The 12,336-nt window shown below is 37.1% G+C and overlaps 1 protein-coding gene across 1 annotated transcript in view; it reads right to left on the bottom strand.

The window, feature by feature from the left end:
- LOC134650059 (dedicator of cytokinesis protein 4) overlaps positions 1-7,422 on the bottom strand; it is a 78,666-nt gene extending 71,244 nt beyond the window's left edge. The window contains exons 1-4 of the mRNA XM_063504882.1: positions 7,307-7,422; positions 5,895-5,978; positions 4,155-4,348; positions 523-671 (exon numbers count right to left, since the gene is read on the bottom strand). Of these exons, the coding sequence (XP_063360952.1) occupies positions 523-671; positions 4,155-4,348; positions 5,895-5,978; positions 7,307-7,343 (464 nt within the window). The 5' untranslated portion in view covers positions 7,344-7,422. The remainder of the gene's footprint in view (positions 1-522; positions 672-4,154; positions 4,349-5,894; positions 5,979-7,306) is intronic.
- Between the last annotated feature and the right edge of the window lie 4,914 nt (positions 7,423-12,336).

Below are 12,336 nucleotides of genomic sequence, written 5' to 3'. Positions count from 1 at the left end.
ATTACATTTAGGTATCTCAGCTATGTTCACTCGCTATGTTTGAAAATACTGGGCAGAAGTATAGGTACTTATTCACTTACACATTCCCGTAATACAGCGACAAGTCCAAGAAGACACAGCGCCGTTGCTGCTCCTGTGTAAGTCCCAGCGAGAGCAGTGGTTGTCCCTCATAACCTATGCTACGGCACTGTATCAACTAATATTTCGGGCTAGGACCTATTTCTCAAACAGTACTAAACATTTTTTATTCCACGTTGCGAGTCAAACAAGCTTACAGCCCGCCTGATAGGGGAATTTACGTTCCGGGGTATGAAGATGACCAATATTATCAGGGTTGGTGGCACTATTCTTGCCAACCCAACTCTTCCAAGAAGCCTAGCAGACCCTTTTTACCGACGTCTTCTGGGAGAGACCCCGGTGAACCGAGGAGTTGTGCCCGGCTGCCCGGTACTCTAATTCGTGGACCAATAATATTATTCTAATATCGTTCGAGAAATAGTCCTAAGTAAAGAATTCACTTACCGGTTGCCCCAGTCGAGTTTAGCGACGAGCTTCAGCCGCAACGCCCTGGTCTGGTCCTGTGTTAGAGTGCCAGCTAGTAACGCCCGTCGGCCGCTGAGCAGCTCTCTCATGACCTTCGCCACGGCACTGAACCGGTAAGTCTCGCGTTCCTGAGAAATTGAAATTCTTATTTCAGTGTACAGTCAGCAGCAATAGTTGCTAAGCGGGCGAGGTGTTCAAAATAATCTTGACGTGACTTTATTGTTAAGAGAATAAGAGCGCGTCAAGGTAATTATGAACGCCTCGCCCGCTTAGCAACTTCTGCTGCTGACTGTACATATATAATAATGTTTTTAAGACCTTTAGGGCCGAGTAATGTTTAGCGCCATCTAGATTATTGCAAGGAAATTATTGCAGCATATAGTCTACGCTTACGTAAGGCTCCGAGATCTACATTTTCTGCTTAGTGACAAATTATGACTCATTCAAGAACAAAGAAATGGAATAAGTTAAAATGACTAATTACAAAAAAAAAACGTATTACTAAAAGGAATGTGATGAGCGATGTGGCCAAGTTCCGGTAAGGCTTTCGCAATATTGCTTCAGTCGGTACCTACCTAAGAAGACTAACCAAGTTTTTTTTTCTGGCCTTAAATCCGACTCACGGCTGACCGTTTTTAGGGTTCCGTACCCAAAGGGTAAAAACGGGACCCTATTACTAAGACTCCGCTGTCCGTCCGTTCGTCCGTCCGTCCGTCCGTCCGTCCGTCCGTCCGTCCGTCCGTCCGTCTGTCACCAGGCTGTATCTCACGAACCGTGATAGCTAGACAGTTGAAATTTTCACAGATGATGTATTTCTGTTGCCGCTATAACAACAAATACTAAAAACAGAATAAAGTAACGATTTAAGTGGGGCTCCTATACAACAAACGTGATTTTTGACCGAAGTTAAGCAACGTCGGGCGGGGTCAGTACTTGGATGGGTGACCGTTTTTTTGCTTGTTTTGCTCTATTTTTTGTTGATGGTGCGGAACCCTCCGTGCGCGAGTCCGACTCGCACTTGGCCGGTTTTTTTTATTTTTTGTTGTTTATATTTTTCTTTATATATGTGCAACGTTTTAGCAATCTGTATGTTGAAATTAATCAGAATATAATCATTTCCTACTGCTGTTTTAGGGTTCCGTACCCAAAGGGTAAAAACGGGACCCTATTACTAAGACTCCGCTGTCCGTCTGTCCGTCCGTCTGTCACCAGGCTGTATCTCACGAACCGTGATAGCTAGACAGTTGAAATTTTCACAGATGATGTATTTCTGTTGCCGCTATAACAACAAATACTAAAAACAGAATAAAATAAAGATTTAAGTGGGGCTCCCATACAACAAACGTGATTTTTGACCGAAGTTAAGCAACGTCGGGCGGGGTCAGTACTTGAATGGGTGACCGTTTTTTTGCTTGTTTTGCTCTATTTTTTGTTGATGGTGCGGAACCCTCCGTGCGCGAGTCCGACTCGCACTTGGCCGGTTTTTTTTTAACTAACACTAGTATAATAAGTTTCATCATCTTGTATTCACTGAAAATCAGTAAGTATCGTAGAACTATTAGGTACACTTAATAAATTAACGTTTTTTTTTCTGGATTCAACATTGTTGTTGTTGTTGTTAAACTGGGTTATTTTCGTTTTATTCTATACAAATTCTGTGAAAGACGAAAGTAGACGACCAAGAAAAATCGTCTTTTCATACAAAAGTAGTCCTCATTTTCTTCTCTGGATATTAACATTATTGAAATTGTTTAGACACAGTGAGATGTATATCAACTAAAGTGTCATTCTATGGAACTTGCTAACTATGTAAACAAAAGTCACTAGTAAATTGACATTCAGAGACGATTTTAATACGGCGCTTTGTTTACATAGTTAGCAAGTTCTATAGAATAACACTTTATAGCTATGCTCCTTCGTTTGATTTTTTAGAATTTTTAATTAATATTATAGTTGGGAGCAGTTAAAAATATGCATGGTAATTGTTTTTCCGCTCCTAATGAAATCAAATAAGAATTATCAAAATAAGAATACAATGACTTCTACATGACATTAAAGCTCCCCAAAGGGCCTCTACGTGTTGGATCTATATCCCCACGCAAGTCTATAAAAAGACCGGGATTTATAGGCCCGTGAATTCCAAAAAAGGAAATCAACAAAAGTTTAATTTCCATCAAATTATGTAGAAATATTTTCCATAATATCAATATCCAAAGAGGTAAATGGGGACTACGTTTGTATGGAGAAGCGGCCGCCCCCTTTCCTCTTAATATCTACAGTAAAGTACCTTATAGTATTTTTTAAAGATCAGAATCAATCTCCAAAAATAACCTACGCTAAGCTACATATGTTATATGTATCTAAGTAAGTAGGTATCTTTTGAGCATGTTTCCGATAAACAAAAACTACTAGAATATGCAAATAGCATTTAGCAAGTCATGTCTTTTGTTCATCTTTGTCGTCCATAATCACACGCTGACGTTGTGAATATATTATGTATTTAAAGAGGCTTAGTTGGTGATTTCGGGTTTGAGTTTAATCACAGAATAAATAATAGTACTAGGTACAGAAGACTCACTCTCTAACAAAACGCGTCTGTTACGATCAGCACAGCACAGCGACAGCGCCACGCGCGGCTTATGGCTTTCCCCAAAATTGGGGCAGAACGGATGTACTTTTAGCTACCTGTAGCAAAGCGACGAAATCGCGGAGTGAGCCACGCCTGGTTTAATTTGTAGGATTATTTTTATAAAATAGAAGCATTAAAGTACCTAACGACACCCGATTCATTGGGAATGAGCACCTCAGAAAGTTGGGCTAATGTAACATTATACCTAGTTGTGTAGGTATTTTAAATACCATTAGTACCATTACGGTGGCAATCAAGGGTTCGGCCCGTCTGATATTTAACGGCCCCGCAGCCTATGGGCGCTTAGCAACTCTAGTGGAGACACACGCGTGTTGCCGACCGTTTAAGTTTAAAAGGGTTTACTTCAGTACCCCTTCAGGTATTGAATAGTTAAGGGACAATTGGATGCTAATAGCTAACACACTGTACCATTGAGTGCACTGAACATTTAGACATTAAAACTTATTAGTGCACCAAAGGAATCTTTTCTACTTAGAGACCGATTTTCCAGAGCAAACATGAATGAAAAGAACTATACTGCTGCGAGAGTCTTGTCATATTTAACCCTTAAATGCATTTTTTTTTATTTTGCCAGAAATTAATATGTATGTATCATATATAGATTTTATCTAATTACTTATGCATAAAATTGTATGTTTTTGTTGTGTAGACTGCATCAATCACTATGCTTTTAAGGGTTAACCTGTACAAATTAAGCATTTTGACGAGCCAAAAGGTATCAGCTCTATAATGGACACTTTGCAGGGACTACGGATTTCATAGATGAAGACTTCAAAGTCTAACCTAACCATGAGTACACTTTATAATCTTTAAAAAATACTGACTACTGTATAGATACTGACAAAGACTTTTCAGAGTCGCGCCCATTCAATACTACAGGTTCTTTTTTCAACTCCACGTAGAAAGGAACCCATTCTGACATGTCTGAATACTTTTCATAAAGCTACTAAAACATACTCACCACATAAAGTTTTTTCCATAGTCGCGCCCATTCTCTCAGCACAACAGCAATCTCGCGAACTAGAGGATCGTCTTTCAACTCTGCTATTGCTGTTGGTCCAGAACCCTTTACAGTGCAGGGCCGTACGGACACCACGCAGAGGGGAAAGATGCCCCATGCTGATCTGTCCTTCGTACTGAAGCCGCGACACCATCCTAGAAAAAAATAATTAAACACTGCCATTAGTGCTTGCTTATTGCGATTTGCGTAACTTGCAATTACTTTGAGTTATCTATTGATAAGTTGTCTTATAAGTGAAATTTCTGTATTTTCTTAGACAATATAGTTCTTAAAGCCGAAACCAGTGTCTTAAAATTCTTTGATTGGTTCCATTTGTATAAATTACGTATTTATGTAAAAAGTAGGTGTAGCAGAAAGCTTATGTTGCTTTTATGTTTATAATCAAGTATTAAAAGAAACATTTTAATTTTCACTGCCTAGGGTGTGAGTTTTCCTCGTGGCTGCCAGGAGACTAACAACAACAACCCATCACTCTAACAACTAAGTTGCCGCTTATATGAATATTTCCATCGTATCCTTCATACGAGTTTATTGTGGTTTCCTTAGATATTTCTTCTAACGAAACAGACGTTTCTATTTCATATAAAGTAATGTATTCAAAATTTATCTCCAAATTCAAATAACTCATCTTAGGTAAACTGTTTTCCAACCAAACGCCTTATTCATAAGTTGATCACATAAATCTATGAATATGCAAATTATAAATTCTACCATTCATAAATGTTTGCCTAACGAGTTGTTTGTGTTGTTGGGGACAAAGGAAGTAAACAGAGATATAATCACTTTCTCATTTCACTGTTTGAAAAGATCATAGTTAATTTGCAGATTAGTTTATATTTCAAATAAAACCCAAAGCTTGCTTCAATCATAGACACTTTTTTTGGCTTTGCCATAGTCAGGTAAGGAGTCATCCATTAATTACATCACACGTTTAGGGGGGGGGAGGGGGTCAAGAAAATGTGACATATTGTGACATGCGGGAGGGGGGAGACACAAACCTTGTGACGTCACTTTAACTTCATCAGTAACCGAAAATTTATTTAAATTATTTTATTCGCTGTACATTTAAATAACAAGTTTTTAAAACGATAATCGTTTTTATTCGTTTAATTTTCTTTCCTAAGCAGTTTTGGGTTATAAAATTACTAATATTTATATCGTCAAAAATATTTTGATACAATATTAATAATACTTAGGTACTTACTTAATTAGATTTGGCGATTTCGTAGAAAAAATGTGACATCACACTAGGGGGGAGGGGTTTGCCAAATGTGACCAAGTGTGACAAGGAGGGGGGGAGGGGTCAAAAAACCTAGAAATTCGTGTGACGTAATTAATGGATGACCCCTAAAGAAAGATTATGTTGGCCAGCATTTCATCTGTGATGATCTTGACGCGACTTTATTGTTAAGAGAATAAGAGCGTGTCAAGGTAGTTTTGAACACCTCGAGCGCTTGGCAACTTCTGCTGCTCACTCTATGATGGTAAAGTAATGGGGTGCACATGGAAACTTTTTTTCTCCTATTATAAATATTATGATCCAAAGAGCTTTTTGACCCTGTAAATGTAAACACAAATGGCTGACAATTCATTAAGTAATGAAAGTACTTTTTTTTTCGGAATGCTCAAGTATGCTTTAACTCCGAATGTATTCAAGGTATGATAGATCTGATGATATACCTGAGTGTTCTTCTAGTATCTGCACAGTCTCTCCTATCTCCAGCGGCAACCCGGACCGAACATCTCCCTTCCAGTTGTAAACAGCTGTAATAATTTTATTAATTATTATAACTGTACTAAATACTAGGAGCAGATGGAGTTTCATGATTAAAATAAAAATCTGTAAATAAAATACAATGTGAGCCAGAAAGATCTTAACTAGCAAATTCTTAAGAGTCATCAGTTTATTGTCATAAAGGTACTTTGTAGTCAATGGAGCAACTAACAAAATAATGAATTTAATTCATTAAGTGGAAGCAGGCAAAGAGAATGAATCAATTTCAATGCATTTCAATTTTCATTAACAGTCCTACTACAAGTTTTACAAATATGAAATGCAATCAATATGGCCTATAGTTCGTTTTTTTAGCATTAGAAATAAGGTAAACAATCTTGATGTGTTTTTTAATAGAAAAACACATTTTAAAAATAAGTTACGGCAAATATGTAACAATTATGAATCTAATACGATCATTTATATTCTTCTGCTTTCATAAGTAATAGTTACTGATTTTTAAAAAGCCTTTTTCAATTAAAAGACATGTCAAGATCGCTTACCTTCTTTCAAGTTCTTTCTAATGCTAAAAAAACGAACTATAGTGTGGGGCCACATTGCAAATGGAAATAATTTTTTTCTTTTAAATAAATATTCTTATCCCTAATCATTAACCAAGCTAAGTTTTTTCCAAGCAGAGATTTGGATAGCCCAGGCAATGTGAGTGTTATTTAAACATTATAATTCCATAGAAGTTTGACATTTAAAATAACACTTGCACTGTCTGTCTCAGCTATCAACATCGCTGCCAACTTAGCTTGGTCTTACTCTAACAACCTTATAGTGTATGTTAATTGGAAGTGTATCCAATGTAATATACTAAGAATAAACACTTGAATTTTATTTGATTTGATCACCATGATGCCAAAGTTATCCATAAATTCATATAAATTACTTTAAACGTTACAGAGACATGTTATGTCTATATTACAATTTTATAACAAGTTATATAACTTAAAAACAAGTGTTAAAAGGCTGTATTTCATTGAAGACTATGCAGTATTTCTTTGTCAGGACTTTGACATCTAAAGTTCAGTAACCTAATTTAAAAATAAATCTTCACTCCTCTGTATTTAGGATGTATGATTTATGAAATAATATTAACAATATTGCTAATTGATCCATCCTAATAATTAAAATACTTAACTAAGTCTGACCATTGTCCGGTAAATAATAAAGAGATAAACGCAAACAATGTATGTATGACAATATCTCATAAAGCCATATAAACATGAATAATACACATATTTTTACGTTTCCGCTGTTCCGGACAGGATGTATTATATTGCCGACGGAATACTTAAAAGGATTGTCTTACCGACTGCTAATTTAGGAGACTTAGTCGGCACCCACATCCTGTGCCGCAACAATATTAAATTTGTCGCGTTTTAGAAGTTCACAATAACATCGTAAATAGTTTAATGTTTGAAAGGATACTAAATCTCCAATATAATTATTATTGGCTTCAAAGAAAGACAATCGAATCGACTAATAGATTTGACAAATATCTTCTGCGTGTTGCTACTTTTAAAAAATGTGCATCCTTGACTTTTGTTAAAATATGTAAAAATAAAATCGGATTTATTAAACAGTGTCTTAGACAGCTTCGACCACAGATAAGAACTAAAACCTTTGTAAAGAACTCGAAAGAAGCAACGAAAAAAAGAATAAATGCATAGTACCAACAAAATAATAAAAAAAACAGCAAAAAGAGTAATCAATGACAGCAGTGATTATACCAAGATTAATTAAATATAGTCCGTCAACCAAATCTTGTCAGTAGCAATGTAAAGCAAACTAAAGTAGGGCAACACTCAAAGAGCAGTATTGCGCTAAGAAAAGCAGCAATGTACATCGAACCAACAGATTGTTTTTCCGCTGAGCGCGCCCTGCTTACGTCAATTCAAATTATCACTCGCGGTTTATTGAAAAAAATTGAAACATGGACGGACAATTTAAAAGCGATGTTAAAACAATGTTAATCAAAATGATGAACAAATCTGAAGATATCAAAAACAACTGCTTATATTCTCTTTGTTCCCTATCTATGTCTTCTAAGTTTACTAAAATAAAATCATATCAAAATGCAGATAATTAGATAGTGCATATATTTGTTATTTACAATATAATATGCCACTTGTTAATGTAAATTAGTGTACTGTTCTGGATGAATATGACATACCTGTGTAATTTTTTTGATTGGTATATATTGTACAATATACATATTAAAAATAAAACAACTGATATTTGGGTGTTTATTTAATTTAAAGGTAAATAAGATAAGGGTCACTTTTCGACTTGGTTGCGTTGTACACGTACATAAACCGCCATAGGTAAGTATTGTCTGAAAAGATACTACCTACTACGAACGCCTTATATTGGGCAAGATTTAATTCTGCAACAAACATGTATGGATTAGGTAGATATTGCGAAAGAACGGCGATATAATCAAGGCTCTTAATACTGTTTAAAAGGTTTACCTTTGTAAATAGTCACAACTGATTGCTGAAAATATTAGACATGTGGGCCTATGGACGGTTTCCAGTACACAATTTATGGTCTTGTTGGATAGATTTAGGCATACGTATTAATTTTATTTATGCCTTTTAACCCTAAAACAAACATAATCATAAAAGTTCGAAAGAGTTCTTCCAGTACTTGTCATAACCTCAATTTTTAGTAATGTTTACCATCAACGAGCATGATTGTACATTGTAGGCCCCTTAGCTTTGCTTATTCTTATTTAATGTATTGGTATTTAATGGTGACAGCAGAAATATCTCTTGAAACAGAAACGATTCAAAATGAAAACCAAATGAAAACAAATAAGGTGACGCATGGACCTATAATATTACGGACAGAGTTTCGCTTACAACACAACTGTGATTCCAACATCCACCAGTTTGATAGTATTTACGCGTGACACACACACATTGACAGCCCACATCCACCAGTTTGCCGTCAGACGAATCGAAACGTCATTGAAGTAAACATGTCGAAGAAAAATATAAAATATGCCGGCATGCGTAGTTAAATCCTGCTAGAGTCAAACCAAGAAAAGTCTGCAGCGGATTTGATAGCCCACGCAGTGCAAGTGTTATTTACACGTCATAATTTCATAGTAGTTTGACGTTTAAAATAACACTGGCACTGCGAGGGCTGTCAAATCCGCTGCAGACTTTTCTTGGTCTGACTCTAGAATTGTACCGATCGAAAGAAAAAAAGTCACGGAATAACTTTTCATACTTAAATTTAACAATTAGTACGTAAAATCACGATAATTTGTTGTTTATAAATTATCAAACTGCAAAACAGGAGTGTGACCAGTAACATGAATAGGGTAATTTCCCGAAAGTAGGGTAATTGCTACCCTTCTTATTAAATCATTATGTATTAAGAGATCATTTAGGTAAATGGTTAAATTATTGATTGTGCATTTCAAACTAGGTCGGTATGGTAATTTCCCGATACTAAGGAGATTAGACGCTTACATGCATGTTTGATAGTTAACGTTTGTTTGTTATGTTATGTATTATAATTTTTTTGTTGAAAACCAGATATGTTTCAAGTTAAACGTATAAATTAAAAAAACATGACGAACTGATTTCATTACGATGCTAAGTATCATTAGGTATTGAAAATAATGTTTGCACAAAGTAATTGTGCAATATTGCGCATTTTCAAGACCTATAAAATCAGATACGTACACACCTTTTTTATTGTCTAACGTAAAACTGTCCTATTTTATCTATTTGAAAAGAAGGACGATATTAAAAATAATTGTTTCACCATTAGGGGAGAATTTGTGTTACATGGTAACACTCGTCTACACGCACACATTCAAACCGTCCGCCATTGCAGTGTCACAGTTTGTCTTAGGTGACAGTCCGTCCGTAATATTCTAGGTCCATGAGGTGACGGCTGTTATTCACGATCCACATTCCACAGATAAAACACAGATGACACGCGTTTTGGAATTATTTGAACACAGTGTTGCTAACCCGCGATTTTTCAAATTTGCCGCCTTTTACTACTGACAAGATTTGGTTGACGGACTTTAGTACTAAATAATTGAATTTGATAAAATCTTACACAGTTATATTGGGCCCTGTTAGGACACAACCACTTCCGAACCATTAAAGCCGTATCCAGACGAGCTGGGCAAATCGACCGATTTGATCAGGAAAATAATTGGCACCAAGCTCATCTAGCGCGTACACAATTTAATCACCAATTTTAAAAACCCCGGCTTCTAACTACAAAAATTGGCATTTTTGTGTCCGCAGCTACTGATTTGATCGGGGAATCAAATTGGCGTTTACGTCCGCACGGTCTGATTCGATCTGGCAATTTCATCAGATTGGCGAAAAATTGTCTCGTTTGTATCCACTTAAGCCGTGTTCAGACGAGCTGAGCAAATCGACCGATTTGATCAGGAAAATATTATTATGGATAAGGGCCTTCCTAAAGCACAGAACCTTTAAAGTTAGAGTTGGTGAGACCAAGTCACGGCAACGAGAGATACATAGTGGAGTACCACAGGGTTCAGTTTTGGGCCCCGTGCTTTATATACTGTATACTGTTGATCTTCCATGTCGCCTAAAATGCAGTATTAGTGCCTTTGCGGATGACACCAAGTTATTTGCTAACCCACTCGTAGACTACAGCCATCTACAAGATGATTTGGAGGCATTAACAAGCTGGTCTAAAGAATGGCTAATCAATCTGAACTCTGCCAAATGTACTATACTTCACATAGGAAATCGGAACCCCCGCCTGACTTACAACTTGGATGGCACCCCACTAACGGCTGTAAAAACACAAACTGACCTAGGCGTTAAGATCTCAGAGGATTTAAAGTGGGAACAGCACATCTCTACAATGGTAAAAAAAGCCAGAAGCCTCATTTACCTCATTAGAAAAGCTTTCAAAACCTTGACACCAGAAATGATGTTAAAAATTTACAAAATGTACGTCAGACCCATACTGGAGTATGCTTTTCAAGCCTGGAGCCCTTACTTTACCAAGGACATAGATATGCTGGAGAAGATGCAACGGAGTTTCACGAAATTACCAAGGCAACTTAAGAACAAGCCATATGAGGAGAGACTGAAGGAACTGAAGCTCACTACTCTTAAGCACCGCAGAGAACGTGGAGACCTAATAGAGACGTATAAAATACTCTCTGGGCACTATGACCTCAAGGATTTTCATGAAATGTTCAAGCGCAACAACAACACCCGTCTGAGAGGTCATCACTTAAAGTTAGAAAGGCATAAGTCCCACAGTAACCCATACAAACACTTTTTGAGCAACCGAGTAGTGAGGGCTTGGAACAAACTTCCTGAAGATGTGGTCTCAGCACAAAATGTGAACCAATTTAAAAATCAACTAGACAAGCACACCTATACATCTACTTGTCAATGACAACTGTCAATGATTACTGGATACAGGCAATATCAGTTGTCACAACTGCCTGCCTGCTTATAGAATAATAATAATAATCAAATAATTGGCGCCATCTCCAATTTAATCGCCAATTTAAGATTTATGGTGATATTTGAGTCCTCTAATTGAAAAAAATACTCCAAAACGAAAATACTAGCGTCACAAATTGGTATTCTTGCGTCCGCACCCCATTTTTATCGGTAATATATACTTGGTCAACTAGATCTTGACAGTAGAAAAAGGCGGCAAATTTGAAAAATGTAGGCTATCGTCCCATAGAAAATTTGAATTTCGCGCCTTTTTTTACTGACAAGATTTGGTTGACCAGATCTGAGAAGCGCTGGTGGCCTAGCGGTAAGAGCGTGCGACTTGCAATCCGGAGGTCGCGGGTTCGAACCCCAGCTCGTACCAATGAGTTTTTCGGAACTTATGTACGAAATATCATTTGATATTTACCAGTCGCTTTTCGGTGAAGGAAAACATCGTGAGGAAACCGGACTAATCCCAATACGGGCCTAGTTTACCCTCTGGGTTGGAAGGTCAGATGGCAGTCGCTTTCGTAAAAACTAGTGCCCACGTCAATTACTAGGATTAGTTGCCAAGCGGACCCCAGGCTCCCATGAGCCGTGGCAAAATGCCGGGACAACGCGAGGAAGATGATGATGAAGATTTGGTTGACCAGATATAGGTCATAATCGGCGGTCGAATTCGGCGAGCCAAATTGGCGTTTGCGTCCGCACGTCCTGATTTAATCGGACAATTTCATCAGATTGGCGAAAAATTGTCTCGTTTGGATACAGCTTTATAGAGTTTGTGCGGAAATGTCGTGGAATATATGGGGCTCAATACATTCCACGATTATTCTCTTTTCACCCGTGACCCGATACTCAATTGGCCGTT

The sequence above is a fragment of the Cydia amplana genome, chromosome 8 (assembly GCF_948474715.1).
Source record: "Cydia amplana chromosome 8, ilCydAmpl1.1, whole genome shotgun sequence".
Classification (NCBI taxonomy): Eukaryota; Metazoa; Arthropoda; class Insecta; order Lepidoptera; family Tortricidae; genus Cydia; species Cydia amplana.
Note: the sequence above shows the minus strand (reverse complement) of the source record. Positions and strands in the feature narration are given on the sequence as shown.